At 45.1% G+C, this 21,907-nt stretch overlaps 2 protein-coding genes across 2 annotated transcripts; both read right to left on the reverse strand.

The window, feature by feature from the left end:
* Positions 1 to 2,798: 2,798 nt before the first annotated feature.
* RPS5 (ribosomal protein S5) lies at positions 2,799 to 8,506 on the reverse strand. Its single transcript, XM_044451951.1, has 6 exons — positions 8,386 to 8,506; positions 6,858 to 6,963; positions 6,508 to 6,717; positions 3,946 to 4,074; positions 3,772 to 3,870; positions 2,799 to 2,914 (listed from the first exon to the last, which is right to left on the reverse strand). The coding sequence occupies exons 2-6, from the start codon at positions 6,960 to 6,962 to the stop codon at positions 2,846 to 2,848; spliced, it is 612 nt and encodes a 203-aa protein (XP_044307886.1). The 5' UTR covers position 6,963; positions 8,386 to 8,506; the 3' UTR covers positions 2,799 to 2,845.
* A 1,766-nt stretch (positions 8,507 to 10,272) lies between these two features.
* On the reverse strand, positions 10,273 to 19,342 carry CCDC105 (coiled-coil domain containing 105). Its single transcript, XM_044451721.1, has 7 exons — positions 18,788 to 19,342; positions 17,887 to 17,991; positions 16,370 to 16,568; positions 15,358 to 15,524; positions 13,141 to 13,236; positions 12,872 to 12,985; positions 10,273 to 10,473 (listed from the first exon to the last, which is right to left on the reverse strand). The coding sequence occupies exons 1-7, from the start codon at positions 19,340 to 19,342 to the stop codon at positions 10,273 to 10,275; spliced, it is 1,437 nt and encodes a 478-aa protein (XP_044307656.1).
* Between the last annotated feature and the right edge of the window lie 2,565 nt (positions 19,343 to 21,907).

The raw sequence follows: 21,907 nt of genomic DNA on the forward strand, positions 1-21,907 counted from the left end.
CCCCCAAAAGTGTGCCAGTTCAAATTCTATGAAGAGAAGGCAGGAAATTAAATATATTTGCAAAGCATCTTGCCAGTTTAATACTTGGAAAGCTTTCACCCTGAGGGATGACAGGAGAATCAGAGATTGCAAGGTAAACAGTGGATTTTACATCATTAAAAAGAAGTCTGAAATGATGATTCTAGAGGTATGATTTTGCAATCCCCCTCAAAAAAAATCCCCCTTGATAAGTTACTTGTTATATATAAGGAACCATTTACTGTATCAGTTTAGTAATATAGTAGTAAAAGACACCTGAGACACTGTAAAGGGCAGGATACCAAAAAAATTAATCAGAAATTGTATTCCCAGCTGAACAATCATTTCAACAATCTCAGCAAATACACAAGAACTATTCTTAGATGTATAATTTCATTTCATTCCAAGAGTTTTACCTAAGAAGTTTGACAGCATGCATTAATGCATTTTCAGGACAGTAAGGGTTCTACAATCTGCTTAAATTCAAACCAGGCTGATTATTATCCATGCAGGCTCACGTTCCTTTTTAAGTTAAACTTATGTCAGATTCTAGTGATGCGGTTTCTGAAGTTGGTGGATAGTTTGCCTAAGCTATTAAGTAATTTTTGCTTCTGTCATTGTAGGACCAACCAAATAAGAATCTTCCTGCCTGTTTGACTGCACTTTCTATGAAGTGCGATTTGAATCACAGCCTTTTACTTTGTTACCTGTTATTATATAATGCCACAGAGAGCAACCATGGCTATTATATTTAACTCCTTATGAAGTGAAAGATTAGCCAATTATAACTGGAGATCAGATACCACCTGATTTATACCTGCTTTGGCTGCTGAAGTGGGAGGCCTCTAATTCAGTACTAGAAAGACTAGACACCTGTAAGGTGACCATGAGACCTGTCACGTGGCCACTGTCCACCCACCACTTATTTTATTTTTTTGATTTATATCCTGCCTTTTTCCTACAAAGGGCTCAAGGCAGCTTACATCATCTCTCCTCCTCCATCTTATCCCCACAACAACCCTGTGAGGTAGGTTGGGCTGAGAGACTGTGACTGGCCCAAAGTCACCCAGTTGGCTCCATGGCCGAGCGGGGACTCGAACCCAGATCCTCTGAGTCCCAGTCCCATGCCCTTAACCACTACACCACACTGGCTCTCAAAATTAAGCACTGTTACACTGTGACTGATCATTCAGTTGCCCTCTTAGGGTGAGCAGGAACTCAAATTCACTTGATATCAAGAGTTAAGGAAAACATGAAAGATAACCTACTGTCTCACAGTCTTGGCAAATAACTACAACATTCTCTATACTGGTGCTTCAGTGTTACTTAAAAATGTCTGTTGGCCACACTAAACACTAAATTAACATTAGTTTGCTGGGCTGTACTTTGTTTTAATGGTTATTTCAAATAGGTTTTATTGTTTTTATGAAAGCTGCTTTGGGAAAGTTTTGTCCCAGAAGGTAGACTAAATATATCCAAGCACACACGTGCGTTCTTACACAAGGAAATTACCAAAATTTGCACTCCCACCTAGTGCCTCCCACACTGTGTCATCACAAGCCAACACGGCCATTGGGAAGGCAGCGCTGATGGGCCACACTTAAAGTGCTCCTTGCCGCCACCTTGCTGGGATTTGTTCAGAGTGATTCTAGAGGAGGAAAGGGCTCCTGGGAAGGCAGTGATTCTGTTTGTTCTCTGCTGCGTTTAGAGGAATACAAAGGGTTCCTCTAAGGGATTTTCTGCTGCTCCCATTCCCAAAGAAAACCATACCAGGACATTCATAATGCACTCAAACATCAAAACAGCTCAGCTTTTCAGGAAAAGAATTGTAAACAGTTTTCTTTTTCAGGTACGCAGAAGCAGACTGAATAGCTTCTCATAGTCCTGAGAACTTGTCTGGTGAAGCAGTTACTAAAGATGACCTCAGGATCCGATGAGCCCTGTCCTGACAAGATCAATGCAGGCTCCTTGGACCTTCTTGTTCTCCAAAAACGCTCTTCCAGAGAAAGTCTTCTTGGCTCGTGGCCAGCAAGTTTTCTTTAGAAACCACCAAGTTCCAGTCCTCCACACACTGTGGCCTCTTGTGCGGCTCCCCATCACACCACACTCAAAGGCCTCTATCAGGGCCTTTTACCATCCCTTGTACTTACAGCATGCTGGTGCACTGCTAATCCTTGGACCAAGCGGTCTTTTTGCCCCACATACAGTTCAGGCAATTTGTGGAGAGCAAACCCTACCAAAAGCTCCCCTGCGTCGTATCAGGTTCAACTTGCAGGCCCCATCTTATGCCATGCTACCCCTATGGGACAGCCACGCACAGCACTGCGTTTTATTTTCACGACACAGTGACGAGTGGGCGGAATGTGCCAAATGTAAGGAGAGAAGTGTGTGTTGCACAGCCAGCTTACTCATTTTGATGTATGGCTCTAAGCACTCCTAACCACTGACCATTCTGGATGAGACCAACAGCAACTCAAGTCCAAGACAGCTAGAAGGTACCAGGCTGGGGAAGTCCACTGCATCATAGAGCAAACAGCCAAATTATAAATAAGATTAATGGGGGGGGTGCAGTGTCTGACACACAAGCCCAATATGGAGCATACAATGTCTCCACCTCACTAACAGCTGAGCCAATATTCACAATACCCTTTAATGGTGCTCGCAAACCACAACCCATCTTCAAAAGCAAGCTGCCTGTGAGAAACCCCAGGAAACAGGAACATCGCAACAAGCAGTCCCCATATGACTCAAAGTGAACTGCAATTCAGAAAGAAACGAAACAGTATGAAACAGAATTTATTCGCTTTGGACCTCCAGCACGGGTTCTTTAACGGTTAGACTTGGCCACACGCTCCAACTCGTCCTTCTTCTTGATGGCATAGGAGTTGGAGGAACCCTGGAAACAGGAATGAACTGTGAGATATACTCCAACAACCCAAAACACATGCTCCCCAAGTCAATCTGAAAAGTCTTGCTCAAACACTTCCCTAACCCCCAGCCAGAGGGCCATAATTCAAATTACACACAGAGCAGAGCTCCATGACAGTTGAAGGCGTCATGTCAGTAGATACATTTGAAATAAACAATGCCCAGGACTGAAAGGCAAGATATATTAAAACACTACACCACAAATCTTTATTCATAATACCAGATTACATTCCATGTGACCATACCAAGGTTGAGAAGATGCTGGCAGCAACTCTCCAGCAGGTACACAGAATTCTGCCAACAGGCAGAGCTAGAGCAACAAGTCTCTTCTCAGTTTCAAGCCTGCATTTGTTGCTTCCAAAAGTACCAATATTATATGGGACACCTCTGGAAGTAGCTTACTATTAAAGCCTGCAAGTTGTGTAAATGACTTCTTGGCCATCTTCAGGGGCAGAGCATTGACAAGGAAGCATTGTGTATAGCATATAGTTCAAGACAGCTATTTAGCAAAACGACTCACAATCAGGATTATAGTGGAAACAAAGAGCTGTGTGGCACCTTAATCGCTGACATTACAGCATAATGTATCTGATGGGTTTGTACAATTACTGTGGGAGCCAAGTTTACCATCCCCTCACCTGGCTTTGGAAGTTCCACTGCTTGTTTTCCTAGAAGAGGATTAACTCCTGTGTTGAACAGGTTTAGAAATATGCCATTGTCAAGTAATGCCAAGATCTGGCATCTTTCCATTCTTAGACGCTAGGTGCTGCTCATACCCGAGATCCATCCCTACCACACTTAGGCTTGCCATTAGTTTATTCTTACCTTAGCTGCATTAATCAACTCATCTGCTAGGCACTCAGCTATGGTCTTTATGTTACGGAAGGCAGCTTCACGTGCTCCAGTGCAGAGAAGCCAGATAGCCTGTAAGGAGACACAGAGATAAGTTGGCAAGGCAAGGCAGTGGAAACAGTACCATCCTGACAGGACGCCCTGTACCTGATTGACACGGCGCAGAGGTGACACATCGACAGCCTGTCTCCTCACTGTGCCAGCTCGACCAATGCGGGTGGAGTCTTCACGAGGGCCACTGTTGATGATGGCATTCACCAGAACTTGCAGAGGGTTCTGTAATCAAGATAAAGCAGGTTAAGACCACAAACGCAACCTACACGGTGGAAGAATGTAAGGCTTTACAACAGCCAAGATCACCTAGAAAATAGTGCTAGAGTCACATTTCTTGGGCCCAGTTTCCCCTGCTGTAAAATAGGCATGTCCCACACAAGTGAAAATTAGCAAAAACATATTCTCATGTTCGCATGCCAGAAGTGATACATAGGTAGTAACTTGAATTACAAGTTATGGAGGATGAATTATCACCCTTTTGGACAATCAGATTAGGTAACTGTCAGAACATTCTGGTTAGCCTGGACATAATTTCTTAGATGAAAGCAGCAATTTTCAAAAGCATATACATACAGCTAGAAACAGACTGTATCTGTGGAAGAAACCAAGAAGCCTCTGGTAAAACCAAGCTGCCTCATCCATCAATCATCCAAACCTCTTCAGCACGGAACCTACTCAATGTTTCTCTCTCTCTTGCACACTCCATACGCTAGTATATCAGAATATTACTGGCTGTAACACAGGAATCATGGCATGAACAGCAAAAGAAGCCCAGTAAACACAGATGTATGCAATTCTATATTGATTTTGTTTGCTGAGTTTTTGGCCCGCTGCATACGGAAGCCTCAATAGTGGGGACCTGGGCTGGAAGTGCCAGTTGTTAAATAGCCATTAAAATTCTAAAGTATCACTATCAATATTTCGATGCCACTCAATAGCAGAATCTTTCAGGGTGGTTCACAACAGATAAAACACAACAAGAATTCAATAAAAAGTACAGTATAGTAAATCATCACAGACATAAAGCTATAGTAGCTTAAAATATTAATTCTTCCTGACTGCTGAATCCTTGCTAAAAGCAAGTCCAAATAAAGTGGCATTTGCAGAAGCTCCAGAAACTCTGCAAATCAGTCCTCTGTGTAAAATTATGGCTCTTAAATCAGCTAAATAAACAGAGAGAGAGGCAACCATTAATAATCCCTTGTGCAGAATTTTTTCTAAGCTTCAGAAAATGCTAACAATAACCTAGAATGGTGCGACAGAAGCCCAAAACTGCTTTGTGCTAGTATGCTAAGGCTTGCGAATAAATATTTGAGGTCAACCTCTACTGCCCTGTTCCGCAACCTTGTGCAGCAGCACCACCTTCCTTCCATACTCTGGATGAGCCTGCAACCAGTGCAGCCACGAAGCGCTGCACAGTGGTAACAGTTCCTACCAATCTCCCTTGCCCTTAATGTCAGACAAGGCGGCTTGTGCAGCTAACACATAAATGCAACATATGCCAGACCACAGCTGCAAAATGGTGAGCATCTGGCCAGGCTAACTCTGAGTAATCTCATGGCTGCAACAAGTACATTTGACAGTACTTTGATCGTTAGACTGCAAAGCATGACTACAAACCTCTACTTTGACCAGTATCAGTGCAATGCTCAGAAACGTAACATGTAGTAGCCCACTCACAATGGCACAACCGATACCTTGCTCAGGTGAAAAATCTGCAGCTCAGCTGTGATGTTCAAGCTAAACAATGCTCTAAAGCTATTTTGATGTGTGTGAAACCTGGGGCTTCCTCTCCTTGACTGATTCAGGTCCACAGCACTGGTGGCTCCTCAAAATGAAGCAACTCAGCTGCAAGTCAGTTTGGTTTGCTTTCTAATATGAAGCAGTAATGGGATTATTCAATGGGCAAGTCCAGAGATCACAGGAGGCAATTTTGATCTTCCATACTTTCATGCAGAAAAATTAGAAAGCGTCCAGGGGACAAAAATAATCTAGGGTTTGGAAACAGTGCCTTATGAGAGACTGTGAGAACTGGGAATGTTCAGCCTTGAGAGAAAACTGAGGGCGGGGGGGCATGATATCACTTTATAAATACCTGACAGGCTGTCACAAACAGGAAAGATATGCTCTCTTCTTGCTCATACCAGACAGTAGGATATGGAATAATCAGCTGAAGTTGTGACAAACCAGATTCAGGCTAGATATCAGGTAGTTTCCTCACTGTCAGAGTGATATAACAGTGAAACCAACTGCCTAAGGGAAGTCATGGGGCTCTAAGAAACTGGACAGTCATCTGAGTGGAATGGTATAAACTGGAGTCCTGCAACAGCAGGGGGTTGGACCAATGGCCTTTCACAAAACACAGCAGACTATTACTCCCAGAACACACTGCCTGCATGAGGTGACAGCTGTCAGTTGAGAAGACTAATAAAATGTTAGTACCCAATCAATATTTGCTGTAGTTATATGTAAATTGTGGTTCACTGTGCATGGCTAGATCTCAATCAAACTACCAATGTTTCTTTTTGGTGCTTCCTAATTCATGTCCTTTTCGCCCGTTCTTCAGGATCAAGAACCTGCCTCACATGCTGTCCATCTCATTCCTACAAAGGTTTTCCTCTTGTGCCCATGCATGCGCCCCCTTCCCACACTCACCTCTCCTGTCAGCAGATGGATGATCTCAAAGGCATGCTTGATGATGCGCACAGTCATGAGCTTCTTGCCATTGTTGCGTCCGTGCATCATCATGGAGTTGGTAAGACGCTCCACAATGGGGCACTGGGCTTTGCGGAAGCGCTTGGCAGCGTAGCGGCCAGCACTGTGGGGCAAATACTTTGCATATTTCTCCTTCACAGCTATGTAATCCTGCAGAAGCATAAGGCCAGGTATTAGACGAAAGGAACTTCAAGAGGGAGCCGTGCAAGCCTCCCTCATCCACAAACTCAGCCAGAAGACAACACTGCTGTAAAGTATTGCCAGTTCATGCACATCCTGTCTTCGCATACCTGCAAGGAGATGTCACTGATCTGCACATCATCTGTGCTCCATTTTCCAAACAGCTTAATGTCAGGTGTCTCTGCCACAGCAGGAGCAGTCTCCCAGTCAGTCATTCTAAAGATGGGATGAAGAACCATTAGATCCTGCCTCCAGCTCTTCAAAAACTCAGATGGCATATGGATTCCTTGCTGCTGTTCACCAGGTCTAAGTGACACCCTGTATGCGCACAGGCCTCCCATCTGCAAACTTCTATGTCATTTGCATGAATGCTCAACCTCTGGGGCCTTCCTCTGAGTGCAGAGCGGCAAAAAGTGGCTTTCTTGGTGGCACCTCCAATTTGTGGAAAATCTGTCATTTTTTTGGCACCAAGTCAAGCCAGCCCTCCTCTTTAAAGACTTACTTGGCACCCAGGGCCTTAAGGGAGATCACCAGATGTTTCGGGGCCACCTTTTGTTATTCTTTACTGGTGCCTGTCTTTATCATCCATTTTTAGCAGTTTTAAACTTTTGAATTGTTTCCCCCTATGATTTTATATTTTTATTGTGTTTTTATCAACTGTTTTATGGATTGTTGCAAACTGCCCAGAAAGCTTTTGACTGTGGGGAAGTACAGAAATGAAATAATAATAAAGGAGGTGGGGCTCTATATCAAATATGCTTATCTAGGCAGTGCTATACAGCACAACACCACTATCAATTTGCATATAGAGAGGTAAATGGGATTTTGAACACCTCTATATAGCTACAGAGGCCCTACTGTTGGAGAAAGCAAGGAAGTTTGTGACTGTGCCTTTCTCTTCCCTGGAAGGTGGCTAGGCCTTTTCTTTCTCTTTTGGGACTACTGGAGAAAAGGCAAGGTCACATATTTGGTAACAGGAAAAAGGGGGTGGTTACAGTTTACATTATATATGATACAACCAAACCAATAAATTTGAATATTTCAATAATGAGGCAAGGTAGTAGCGACTTGCAAACCTGGACAGGGTGGAGGGTCGCTATGGCTAGCCTTGCTCCTTTCCAAAAAAATAGTTCAGGGTATTTTCTTGCTTAAACTTGCATAGGATTGAGCCTTTACAGCTTTATCCCGCCTTTCCCCTAAAGCATATTTGGCTGGGGAACGTTCGGAGTCGCAGTCTGACACATATAAAGCACCAGAACGAGGAAAGCATCCCTACAGATCAGCTCCGGGAGATGAAACGGGCCCTCCCCTCTCTCACGGCAGGCCCGTGCAGGAAGAACGCGCGGCAGCCGCGCACGTGGAGACCCGGCCGCAGACGCGCGGCGCCCGACCAACCCACCGACTCTCCGGCCCGCTCGCCTGCAGCAGCTTCGCCCCCCGCCTCAGCCGCGCGCCCTGCTCCGCCGGCACGTGCCCCGAGGGCAAGACCCGCCCGGCCCCCTTCCTCTTCCCCTTCCCCGCCTGGCGCTCTTTTCTTTCCAGCCTGCCCTGGGGTCGATCTGTCTCCCGCCGCCACACGCGCGCGAACGGCGCCCCGCGACCAAGCCCGCGCCCCCTCCCCACGCGGCAGAGGCTCACATGGAGGATCTTCGCTCCCCGCCCCGCGTCGCGCTCGCTGGCTTAGGCAGAAAAGGGCCACGCGCGGGGCTACCCAGAGTCTTATCCACGGGCTACCGGCTTCCGGCCACGCTGTGCGCATGCGCGATTATTCCCCTACTGCGGACTCTTTCCGTAGACTTTACATTCTGCGCATGCGAAGCTCTGGGTTGCTTTCCTTCCGCTTCCGCTTTAGCATGGCGGCTGCAAGGTTTGTGCTGGGTTACATTCCATTTTTCCCCCTTTAAAGAAGAGTCCTTTTGTAGCCTCTCTTTTGTGCCCTTACTCAGCTACGCTTGTTGTAGTCCAAGATCGCCGGGGTGCCAGACTGAGGAACAGCTATCTTCAAGAGTTGCAGTACCTTGGAAATACGTCCAAGCATGCGACCTGCTGCGGTTGGGTTTGCTTCAGGTTATATATAAAGAACTATGTATATAATGGAATTGATTAGGCCACGTAGAAGTCTCATTGGATGCACAAATACCCCCATTCCCTCCAGTGCTGTCATCACCATCTCATGAACAGGCATTCCTGCTATTGAAGCCTTAATTTTAAATCGTTATAATTTGGTTGTACTCTAAATTCTCTCCACATAGATTCTCTCTGGTATTGGCCTGCCCTTGCCAAACTCCTTGCATACCCACAACTGTTTCAGTAACAGTCAGGTGACTTCTATGCCATGCACCGCCACACGTAAATTCTCAATCCACTACTCCCAGCCTATATATCAGCTGCTGCCTTTGCCTCATACAGTTGTGACCTTCTGTACTGGCAGTGGTTCTATTCACTCTCTAATCCACACTTTTGGAACTTTACTGACTTTGAACAGATTTGGTTCTTGTCTTTTGGGTATGCATATTTATTTCACTGTTCACCATCAGCACAGCCCAGGCTCCCCCATTTCTTCTTTTATTTTCCTGAAGAGAACCTCTTGCAGGCCTATAGTTTAGAGCTTTGCCAGGCAGTTGTTCATTTTTTTCGATAAATTTGTCACATTACCAAATGTATGCATAGAGTTGTGACTGACGGGCTGCTTTGAGGGGTCCTATGGCAAAATGTCCTCTAGTAGGCCTCCACTTGCAATGTGGGTGCTGTCTGGGGAGCCCTCTCCTAAGCTGGTGAGCCTTGGTGTGCTCACTTGTCAGCAATGAGTATGTACAAGCCATCATGTATTTCCTTCAATGCCCTGGAACAATGTCAGGGGCACAGTGGGGAACTAACATGGCTACTCACAACCACCTAGTGCTTTGGGTATTGTTCACTTTTTAAAGGAGAGTTTGAGGCAGGATTAGCAGTGTGCCTGAGCTTGGGCTCTAACAGATACAAAAGACACTGTGTGCTAATGCCAAGCCTGAATAGGCAACACAGATCATACCATCATTTAATATTGAAGAGCAGGCTTGCAAGGTATCAGCACCTAAAACTGATTAAGTTGCTGAGGAAAGCAAGAAGATTTCTCATTTTCCTATGTGTGCTGCTGCAGATAGAACTTTGCCACCAGTAAAACAGAATCTGTGACATTACAGATTTGAATTGCTGAGTAGATTCTCAAATTGAACAGTATTCATGAATCTTTGCAGATTATGCAGTCAGGCTCCCCTTAAGAGAAAAATGGGATTCTATTTTCCACTACAGGTGTCATGAAGGACAGAAACTTACTATATATTACAGTATTAATTTCAAGATGAGATTATTACATTTCTAGGCAAGCTAGTGCACTTTGTGTTTAAAGTTTGTATTTAGTATTCCACTCTTCCATTACAAACAGTCCTTTACTCCTTCTTCACCAGTTGGGAAGAAATTCTTCTGTGCCAGTCTAGGGCATCCTGCTCTTTATTTTATGCGCTCTGTATTCATTTGGTATGCTTCTTAGGTGTAGACCAGTTCAAGTACCTCTTTCATGTTGGTGCGAGGCTGCATTCGGCGCTGTCGCAGCCGTTTAATACTGCCATCAACATCATAGCCTGCTTGTTTATCATGAATGCATTCACGCAAGTAACGCCGAGTTGCTTCTAGTTGCTGGATATTATCAGCTGTATCTTCTATAGAGCGATCTAATTCTGCAGTGGACTAGGGAGGGAAGCAAGAGAAGGTAAGGTGCTGTCTGGGAGCTGAAGATGTCCCTATCTGTCAGTTTCATATCCAGAAGTTTGGCTTGCATCATATTGAGCTGACCAAGTACTTCCCTTTAGAAATTTTTTTAAATGCTTAGGCTGCAGTCCAGGCATAGGATTGGGCACCATTTTTTCCCTGGCTATGATAGCCAAGTTTGATGGAAAGTGTAGGCCAATACATCTGGAAGGCCATGTGTTGCCCACTCCTGTTGTAATGGCACTTGTTCTAAATAGGTTGATGCTTATGTCCAAGGTTGTGCACTTAGAGAATTAAGTTTCAATGGGAGTATATCCCATCAGCTATGTTTGGAAACCTACCAGTGGGACTTACATAGATAAGACTGGGCTTCAATTACTCAAGAACCTAGCCCTTTAAGAAAACTTTCGAATTCTTTTAAGGACCAGGTTCAACTGTGGAAAAGACCATGCAATCTGGCACCTGAGATTTTACCTACCGTTACTGCTCTATGTATATAAAGTTCCCAGGCTCAGTCCCTGCTACCTTCAATTAAAGAAGCTTATGTAGGAAAGGTAGGAAAGAAGCTCGAACTGGGATCATGGAGAACTGCCGCCAGTCAAAGTAGATAGTATTAGGCTAGGTAGCCTAATCATCCAGGGAGGTAGCTGTTTGAGACCATCATCTAGCTCAGTGGTAGAAGTCAGACTTCATGTATGTAAACTTCCAGATGTAATCCTGGGTTTCTCCAGTGTAATGTCCAGATAGAAAGGATTCTTAGAAAGGCTGGACAAGATCTGTCTGTCACTGAGACCCTGGAGAACCATTACCAACCACATGAGATAACTTTGGTCTAGCTGAGCTAGGTTCACTGTAAGGTTTAGAGATGGACAACATCCAAAATAACCCAGTGGAAAAGTTCATTATTTCATAATTTAGAAAACATCAACATTAATTTTTCAAGACCATCCTGAAACATGTTCTCTCTTTTCCATCATGGTTCACCATTTATTTCTTTATTACACTTCTGTACCAGCCCACAACTGAAGCTCTCTTGGCATAACATACAGCATAAACCAATATAAAAATGTAAATGTTTGAAAACCAGAGTAAGCTGTAGCAGCAGTGCAAAGATTTAAACAGAGTAAATTATTTAAAACAGAGACTGAAACTAAAATTTTTGGGAAAATGCCTTCATCTGGTACCAGAAATGAAGGTGCCAAGCAAGCCACTCTGGGATACGCATTTCATAGCCAGGTTGCCACAAAGAGAAAGCTATCATAGTATTCACCCACCTGACTTTCTTTGTCAAGGTCTCCAGCAGAGTGGTCTTAGGGTCTGGGCAGGTATATATGGCAGGTGATGATCCTTCAGGTAACCTGGACCTATGCTTTTGAGGGCTTTGCATGTTAATACCAGCACTTTGAATTGGGCCAGGACATGGACAGGCAGCCAGTGCAGATAATAAAGCACTGGCCTAATATTATACACTGGCCAGTACCTCTTAACAATCTTGCTGCCCTGCTTCAGACCAACTGAATTTTCCAGACCATTTTCAAAGGCAGCCTAGGTATGACACATTACAGTAATGCAACTGAGAGGTTACCAGAGCATGAATAACTACCTAAGCTATCTCTGTCCGATTAATGGTGCAGTTGACATATCAGACTAAGCTTATCAAAGGTGTTGTGTGCAATCAACTCCTCTGGTGATCATGTTGGATCCAAAAATACCCCCAAACTATGAACCTGACTCTTTAGAGGGAATGCAGCCATCCCTAAAACACATTGAATATCTCATCTACCCACTAACAATGCCTCTGCCATGTCTGGACTGAATTTCAGTTTATTTGGCCCTCATGCAATCCATTACTGTACCACAGAACTAATTCAGAACATTCACTACCTCACCTGAATTTGATAAAAAGGAGAGGTAGAACTGATGTTACATGCATATTTATGACACCTCAGCCCATCTTTGCAGATCACATCTAGTGGTTTCATGTTGTTTTTGAAATGTGTGGAGATTAAAACTGAACCTTGTGGAATCCCATAGCATAACTGCAAAGGTATAGAGCAGTAATCCCATATAAGACAGCTTGTGTCTTTTAACTTCCACTGCTCAAAGGAGGCAACTAAGCAATATTCTGCCAGACAGCAATGTCACCAGTATCTTTGTAAGGCAATGATTGTGTCACACTCCATGAATGGGATTTCCTAAAATGTACCTGAAATTTCAGTGTATTTGGAAATGTATATCTGTTTTATTGTTGTATATCTATTTTGGAAATGTAAACCACCCAGAGAGCCCTAGGAGAGTGGTATAGAAATGTAATCATCATGATCATCATCATCATCTGCCCCACCTGAAGACCTGCATTGTCCCTACTGCCTTTTACCTGGTTGAGGATCGCCGGTTCAGGCAGCTGTGTTCCAACATGTCTTTGGTACACCCGCACCAGTGGCCGGGTCAGCTTCTCCCGTGTCTCTAGGTACTTGCTACTTTCAGGGCCCTGTGGGCATGAACATAATTACAATCAGTGATGGGTTCTGAGAGTAGGCAGAAAAGTGAGAACAGCTCTTCCCCAATTAATCTCCAAGCAGCCAAGGCTGAAGGGGGCAAAGGCTGGGAATTAAACTAATGTTGCCTCCAGTTCTAATGGCTCACCAGGGTCATTCCCCGGGTGATAAACATCTCATGCTGGAAACGCTGGCAGCGGTGCAGGGTGCTACGTGTTCCTCCTAGGGCCATGTCAAACCGTTCCTGCCAGGGAGAGAAAACAAAGGAGTCACTGAGCCAGATTGCTACCAGTCTCCAATTCCTGATTAAGCCCTGACATAGTTGCATATCACCAAACCCGAGTTTTTCTCCCATTGCAATGGCAGCCATGTGTGGGGAAAACAGTTGAAAGGTGCCCCTGGCTTTTCTTCCATTGACTTTCTGCTCCACAAACAACCCCAAAAAAACCATTTGTAAGGACTGTAGGAGTTGTGTGAATATGTACAAAAAGCAGCATGGTTTAAGCATGTGACGAATATGTGTGAAACTCAGATTTCTATGCATGAAAAATCTAAAGGGGAGCAACAGTTTCATTGCATCTGAGAAATGCTAGCAGATTACATCTCACCAGTGCTCACACACTTGGAATAACATGTGGAATAACATGGTTTATTTAGATAGATTGGCATTATTTATTTATTTAAAATATTTATACCCCACCCTATATGCAAAAGCGTCTCAGGGCGGCTTACAAAGATCAAAACAAACAATCCAAGCATTAGCAATAATTAAAAATATGCATAAAACCAACAATAACATCTCACCAATAAAAACAAAGTAAAAACAGAAGCAAAGAAGCAAAAGCAAAATGCAACTGCGAATAGTTAAAATAGATTCCGGTTCCAGCAGGTGGTGCTGGGGGACTATGGCTCTGTGCCATGGCAGCTATGCCATGGAGTACCACAGGGGTACCATTTTGTCCCCTTTGCTGTTCAACATATACATGAAACCGCTGAGAGAGGTCATCAGGAGGTGTGGGCTGCGGAATCACCACTACGCTGATGATACCCAGCTCTACCTCTCGTTTTCCACCAATCCAGGTGAGGCAGTGGCTGTGCTGAACCGGTGCCTGGCCAAGGTAATGGGCTGGATGAGGGCCAATAAACTGAAGCTCAATTCAGACAAGACGGAGGTCCTGTTGGTTGGCGGATCGGGCTTCGGAGAGGGTGAATTGAACCTTGTCCTGAACAGGGTTGCACTCCCTCTTAGGGACAAGGTCCGCAGCTTGGGAGTGCTCCTCGACCCGGAGCTTTCACTGGAAGCTCAGGTAACAGCAGTGGCGAGGAGAGCTTTCCTCCAGCTTCGGCTGATTCATCAGCTGCGCCCCTATCTGGAGAACGACTGCCTTGCGACAGTGACACATGCATTGGTGACTTCCTGTCTTGACTTCTGTAACGCGCTCTACGTGGGGCTACCCTTGAAGACGGTCCGGATATTTCAATTGGTTCAAAATAGAGCTGCCAGGCTGCTGACGGGGACTGGACGTTATGTTCACATGACTCCAGTTCTCCGTCAGCTTCACTGGCTTCCCATTGAAGTCTGGGCCCAATTCAAGGTGTTGGTGATGACCTATAAAGCCCTAAACGGCTTGGGTCCTGGTTACCTGAAGGAGCGCTTACATCCATATATGCCCAGCCGCCCCCTGAGATCGGCGGGAGAGGCCCTTCTCTGGGAGCCCTCCGTGGAAGAAGTTAGGAGGGTGGTTACTCGGAGGAGGGCTTTCTCAGTGGTGGCGCCTAAGTTATGGAATGCGCTTCCCAGAGAGGTCCGCCTGGCGCCGTTGTTATTTGTTTTTCGGTGCCAGGCGAAGACCTTTTTATTTAAGCAGTATTTTAAATTTAATTTATTTAAATGTTAATATTATTGAATTTTATCTGGCCAGGGCGGCTTGTTTTATACTGTATGTTTTATATCATATATTTGTATTTTAATGTATATATTTTAAAATGTTATTTTAATTTTTTGTTGTAAGCCGCCCCGAGGCTTCGGCGAATGGGGCAGCATAAAAATGTTTTAATAAATTAATTAAATAAATAAATAAAGTCAGCGCCAGGCGAACCTCTCTGGGGAGCGCATTCCATAGTCTGGGCGCCACTGCAGAAAAGGCCCTCCTCTGGGTGGAGACCATCCTTGCCTCTTTCATTGAGGGTTCGCAGAGCAGAGCCTCTCCTGCAGATCTTAAGGGGCACAAGGGCTCATTAAATACACATTTGTAAAAACAAAAATAAAGTTGGGGGTTAACCGTTGGTTCTACACAAGTGTGGAAAAATGACTTCGTACATGATGCACCAAATATTGAAATGAGGACACTGGGTCTTTCATTACCTTATGAGTGAGAGTCTCCTCTCTCTTGCCTTGCAGGCTGCTTTCAATGGTGGTGTGCGCTGTGTTGCGTACGTCCTGTGCCTCATCAAGGGCCTTTTGCAACTGAAGTAACACTTTCTTGGTAAGAATAGTGAGGCGTCGGGCCTCTTCTAGAGCTGCTGCACACTCTGGAGGGCAGGAGGGGCAAATGGGAGAGAAAAGGTGAGCCCTTCTCAGATCTGGTCGGTTTGTTCAATTCTTCAGAGTTTGACACACACAGATGCCAGCTGAAGTCACTTTTCTTTGCCAGGGGAATATTTTCTGACATGCTTTCCCTTACATAATCTATCCTATTCTAAGAAAGATTTCTTCTTCTGACTTCAGCCAGTGCTTTTGCCTTTGAACCACACAATAGAGAATTAAAGGCTGTGAGAATTTAGGCTTGGTCATATTTTTGAGATGCCACAGATACACCTTTACCACGACACCATTTTCCCTTGGCTGGTGCTTAGACAGATCCATACCAGCAGCACATATTACAGTAGAATAGCTGCTTCTGTGAGTTGGCACCTTTACCATCACAGGGCCTCAAATCCATTTGCAGCCCCTACTGCTCCCTACCTCCGGAAGAGAAAAACCTGGAATCTGAATTATATAATCAAGGGCCAGGAGAGACGACTACTACGCTTATGCCAATGTGTGCTTAGCATTTAATTTGGCGTTTTTGGAATAGGTTCTGTTGTAACCGTAAGCTACTTTGACAATCCACCTTGGCTGAAATGTGGGATATGAAAAAAAGAAGGACAGAACCCCTTTCCCCATTGTGTTCAAGTCTGATCTTCCTTCATTTCATTTTGATCTTTATGTGACGTTTGCTCTTGCATACTGTTTTTTGCAAATTTGCAAAAATGTATGCTCACAAATATCACAATAATAGGGTACATATTCATACTCCATATTGTGTCCAAGAAGCCGCCTTATTATGCATTTGTGGCTTCCTTTTTTCTTCTTGGGGAAGGGCTTTTTTCTTTACCTGGAGTGAAGGGTCCAATGGGGTCAGGTTGCGGTGTCTCATTTCGCTCCACCCAGGGGGATGAGGGCCGGCTCAGTCCAAGCCAGGAATCACGCCCAGCCCCTAGAAGAACCGTGCGCAGCGGTTGTGGCACCAGGTCCAGCACACGGCCACGTTCTCCACACAGCGTGTTCAGGTTTTGCCTGCATGTTCCCAGTGCCTGCAACAAGGAGGGGAGGTATGAGGGAGAAGTCAAGAAACTACACTTTCACCACACATTTTATATCTCCAAGAAATAGAAGCCTGCAGTCTAATTCCACTTATTTATTTTACATATATTTATAGGCCGCCCATAATTGCCGAAGCCTTCCTTTGTTTAAGACCTTTTAAAAATGCCATTCCTATTTACCATTCCTTGGCTGTAGCAGAGGAAGATGGAAAACAGTAAGATCCCCTTAACTGTTAGTGCACTTGCCAACTACCAAGTGGCCTTCATAATGTAGTTTTACCATATAACAGTATGGAAGAGTTGATGTATCGGAATTTGTTCATTTTCCCCTTCCCACCCAACTTCATTTTCCTCCGTACAATGCCTCTTAGCTTGAAGGCCATTATTATAAAACGAATGCCCCTCGTGTCTTTTAATACCTGTGAAGCCACTGAGTGAGCTCATCAGAGAGTCTGGAGTTTCACCTAGTGCTCTCTGTCATCTGAGCTAAATGGTGAAGCCAGGCAGGGGGCTGGACCAGTGTCTCGATCTGGTAACGGTTTAGACAAAGGCCTGTAAGCTACAATTGAAATCTGACAAGATAGAGGTACTGTGGGAAGATATTCTGTGGGGAGGACTTAAACACTTCTGAGCTGGGGTTTGTGTGTGTTTCTCATGTGCAAGAAATGGGTGTGCAACCTGTTCTAGACAGAGTTGACCCTACCCCTGCCAAAAGCAGGTACGTCGCTTAGAAGCACTCTTCAGTTCAGCGTTGTCCCTTGAAGCCTGGGGCAAAGGGGGTGGGGGATCTGTGGGTTGGCGTACCAGATACAAGCATTCCTAGGCAGGGATCATCTGGCCGCAGTGATTCATGCTCTGCCATTGGATTGTTATAACATTCTACATGAAGTTACCCGTGGGGACAATTTAATAGCTTCAGCTTGGACTGCCAGGGTTTTTATGGGTGTAGCCAGGGAAAATGTACTATGACACTTCTGGAGGAGTTACACTTGGCTGCCTTCAGAGCTCAAGTCAAGGTGCTCATGCTTGCCTTCAAGGCCCCAGACAGCTCCACAACTCTGTTCCATGAAGATTACCAGCAGTGCGTTCAGAGCCTCACCTCCCAGGATATTATGACATTCCCCCTTTGCAGAAAATGTATTTTGTTTCTTTTACCTTCCCTTCAGTACACGCAAAAAACGGGATTTGAATGTGATGACTGCAGAGCCAAAGTTCTCATCCCTTCTTCATGTGATGATGTCCACCTGGTTTGCCCTCCTTGCCTGTATGGATTGTGAGACACACCTTCAGTCCCTGCCTTGTTTCCTACCTTGAGATGGTCTTCTGACATTGCCATCATCCCCTCCAGTTTGGCTTTCTGTTTCTGAAACTCCTCCTTCTCCCATTTCATCAATGCATCCACTTTATCAGGAACCTGCACAACAGGGAGCAGGGAGATTGATGGTGATTATGGAATGATGACAAGATCAGCCAGAATACTTGCAAAATGGGCTGTTGAGAGCGGGAGTGGGCAACTTGTGGCTTTCCAGATGTTTTGGCCTACAACTCCCGTCAGCCCTTACTGTTGGCTGTGCTGGCTCCTGCTGACAGAAGTAGGCCAATACATCTGAAGGGTACAAGTTGCCCAAGGGAGGGAAATAGGGGAGCCTAGGCTTTCCTCATTTACACAGACATCTTCATGGATGGGGCAGCCAGCTGGAAGCTCCTTGTACGGCGTTGTAGCTCTCAGCAAGAAACTACTGCTCTGGAGAGGATTACAGTACCTTGGGATGAAAGGTGAAAAATACTGACCTACAGGGGTCATGGGTTTAGAATAAATACTGGCTCAGGTCCACTTACTGGTAGCTGAGAGTCTGTGTAGTGTAATGGTGAAGAACCTTGGACTCAGGCGATCTGGGTTCTAGTCCTTGCTCAGCCATGGGGCCAACTGGGTGACTTTGGGCTAATCACAGACTCTCACCCAACTTACCTCACAGGGTTGTTGTTGTGGGGATAAGATGGAGAGCAGCAGGAGGAGAATAATGTTAGCTGCTTTGAGTTCCTTGAAATGAAAAAGGCAGGATATAGATCAAATAAATGAATGGGAACCACAAGCCAACTTGCTCAGTACAATTCAGTGCTTGGCCTCATGCAAGTGAGTCAGCTTGGCTGGGTAGTAACAGAAGGATTGTTCATTGGGCCTGCACATGGACTTGATGTGGGGGTCTCACCTTCTCTGATTCTGCACGGTGTTCCCGAATGACTTGGCTTTGTTTGTTGGTCACAAGGCCCTGGCGAATTTTGTCCAGCATAGCATCAAGCCTCTCTCGCATACGCACCATCCCTTTGAACTGCTCATTAATCTCGACAAGAGCCTGGCGCAGACGACTCACCACCAGGCGGGTATCCCTGACGTACTTGGCCACAAATTCATTGTTCTTGGTATTGCTGTAATCTCGGAAGCATGGCAAGGCCAGTTTGCAGACCCATGGGGGAGGCTTGATTTTGCTTTTCCATAAGGTTACCCCTGGTCCCTCAGGGGGCTTCCTTGTCACCTCTCCAGTTGCTAAGACATCCATTTTGAACTTCCAGGAGTCAGTCTTCATCTTGTGCTCATAAGGTGTCTCCTCAGGCTGGCCTGGGGCTGGGGCTGGACACCACAGCTCAAGCGCCTCCTTGCCACAGCGCTTGGTCAACTTGGTCGTTTCTTGCACTGTTGAGTGGGCGTCCTTGTGCCATTTCTCCGCACCAACCTGGCCTGTCAGCAGATGGGAGGGTGGTGCCATGGCTGGGATTCAGCTGCCAAGGAAGAAATCCAACAACACGTGGCAATGCTGCTGTAATGTAACAGGGCAGGACCCACCACAATGCAATAAGAGGACAAAGCAGAGAAGTGCAGGATTGGAGGACCCTGATCAAGGACATCATGATCTGAGCTGGGAGGGAGAAAACTAGATAGATGGGTATTGCAGAACAGACCCTTTCATTTGGTAAGATGCTGTGACAGGTGTCACAAGTTGAACACCAAACTCCTGCTCAATCTCACATCTTAACTGAAGTTGAAAGACACTTAACAAATCTAAAATTTCTTCCCCCTCATAGCAAATTTCAACATCTGCAAGTGCTAATTTGGAACTTGAGCTGGAAGTAGCTTGTTACTCATCTGACAATATCCACTTTTTGATGGTATTTTTGGAAACAAAATTTGCAGGTGGCAACTGTGATGGAAAGCGAAGGATGATAAAAACATCAACTGCAGAAATTATGACATGTAAAATATCACAACTTAGAATGTATATGTTGCCATTTTGAATGTTTATAGACCTAAACTTCTTGTAAGACTGGCCAAAAACCTTTATCCCTGCCTGCCCTGTGTTGCTGAGCACTGCATATTTCAACAGTTCATACTCATCCTCCTTGCCATCAGTCACTCCACCAGAGCAAAGGCCAGGACCTCAGGACCACCCAGAAAGTAGCAAGGGTTGGCACTGTCACTTGGTTCTGCACAGGAATCCTGAAGCCTATTAAAGATGCTGCTGCTCAGTGCAACATGCTCTCTTTTTATTTTGGTCAGGGTGCAGCCAACTGGTCATGGATATTGCTACAGGTGATCATTTTATGACTATTAATTTAAAATATATACATTTGTTCTATGACAAAATGGCAATTATTTCCAAGGAAATATGTCAGGGGAGTCACAGTGGCATTGTGCATTATATCTGTTTAAAATTAAAAACTGTATATACTCAGAGTTTGTTCATCTTTTAAATAAGAATTAGCAAACAAGTTTTTTACTCTAGAATAAGGGTGGGGGGAAAGGAAGTATTAGTTCTGTGCTTCACAACTGAAGTATTATAAATGAGCCCTTCATAAGTTTGTTAAGGGTGCGATCCCATACACCTTTAGATGGAAAAAAGTCCTACAATTCCCGACAAGCCCCAGCATGGGGCATTAAGGATTGTATCTCAAGTCCAAGGTCTAAAATTACCTTGCTGCACTTTGAGGAGCTCCAGAGACTCAGCTATCCCCTTTCAGGCAGTTTTTTGGAGAATCTTGTTCCTCCCTGCTGTTTGACAGGATTCTTCCTACTGCTATTACTATAGGGGCACTTTGAAGAAGGTGCTTGTGATGGCCATGTGGCCTACGTTTTTGAAAAGATATTCCACTCCTTGAAGGGCTGCCAGAGGAGATACCTCTGTTAGAAAAAATCCTTTACTTGAATGGCTCCCAGGCCAGGCCTACTTTGAAAATTTAATGAACCATAAGAAGGGAGACCAACCAGGCAGGGCCTTAAAGTTGCCCACCCTCGGTTGGTCCCTGCAGCAGACACACACATTCCTTGTTCATAGCCTTCCCACCACTGTTGAGATATAGGCTATTCCTATTTATCTGATAGTTACTCTTTCTGAATGTGCTTCTCTGTAATGTATATATGCAATTTTATGTAAATTTGCATCTTATTCCCATTTTTAAAATAATAATAGATATGATGCATGCTGCGCTGCTACAGTGCAGAAAGGAGCTATGGCCCGGTGGACTAGTGCTTCCGAGTTGAATGTTTATGTGACAGTTGGTGGGGGAGTGCATTTGTGTACTACTGCCACCTGTTTTAAGTTCCCTTGAGAATCCTTTGATTAAAGGGTGAGGTATAAATCTTCAAACTAAATCGTTAAACATACTCTACAGCATATAAACACAGACCTCCTAGGCAAAGATGCACAAATTGCTAGGTTATATCACCCCAGCTCAAACATAGTCCATTCTTTCCCCAAACCTGGCTAGGAATAAGGAGTCCTAAAATAAGAAAGGGGTGAATGGGCAGTTTCAAGGGTAGCTAACGGAAGGCCCTCCCAAATGTGGAAGACTGAGAAAGATAGGCAAGCTTCAACAGGGTTAGACTTTGAGAAGAGAAGAAGAATGAGGGATAGATTAGGCAGGCCCTGCTTGAGCCACATTTACCTGGGTCCAGTAAGGTGGAGCTCTGTAAGGCAGAATTAATGGCGCAGGCCGCGGGCGCAAGACTGGAAGGGAGGATACGTGAGGCATGTGTGTTGCTTCACAATCAGACTCTGAATTCCTCCTCCAAATGGGATCTCTCTGGCACCGGCCAAGCAGTCCCTGTTGCTTCATGGGGCTGGTTGCCGTGGCAACGGGTGCTCACCTCACAATGATGAGGTTCGTGTGGCCAAGGGACCAGCGGAAGCCTTCGTTTGGTCACGGCTGCCAGCCGGCCTGCTCTGAGAAACAGCTCCTCTCGCATTCATCCCTTTGTTGTTTGTTAGGTGACATTTAATACCCTGCCTTTCCTCAAGTGAGCCTGAGAAAGGGGCAAATTCTATAGCAGATGCAGA

Source organism: Varanus komodoensis, unplaced genomic scaffold (assembly GCF_004798865.1).
Source record: "Varanus komodoensis strain SLA01 unplaced genomic scaffold, ASM479886v1 scaffold6_4, whole genome shotgun sequence".
Lineage (NCBI taxonomy): Eukaryota > Metazoa > Chordata > Lepidosauria > Squamata > Varanidae > Varanus > Varanus komodoensis.

What these genes read in the sequence shown, in the direction of transcription:
- RPS5 (XM_044451951.1), bottom strand. Translation starts at nt 6,962, where the DNA reads ATGACTGACTGGGAGACTGCTCCTGCTGTGGCAGAGACACCTGACATT. An exon ending in TCCATCTGCTGACAGGAGAG is followed by an intron (nt 4,075 to 6,507) that starts GTGAGTGTGGGA and finishes TCTTGATTACAG; the next exon opens with AACCCTCTGCAAGTTCTGGT. An exon ending in CTCTGCGCCGTGTCAATCAG is followed by an intron (nt 3,871 to 3,945) that starts GTACAGGGCGTC and finishes GTCTCCTTACAG; the next exon opens with GCTATCTGGCTTCTCTGCAC.
- CCDC105 (XM_044451721.1), bottom strand. Translation starts at nt 19,342, where the DNA reads ATGGCACCACCCTCCCATCTGCTGACAGGCCAGGTTGGTGCGGAGAAA. An exon ending in CATTGGACCCTTCACTCCAG is followed by an intron (nt 15,525 to 16,369) that starts GTAAAGAAAAAA and finishes CCTGCCCTCCAG; the next exon opens with AGTGTGCAGCAGCTCTAGAA. An exon ending in AACCGGCGATCCTCAACCAG is followed by an intron (nt 10,474 to 12,871) that starts GTAAAAGGCAGT and finishes TTCCCTCCCTAG; the next exon opens with TCCACTGCAGAATTAGATCG.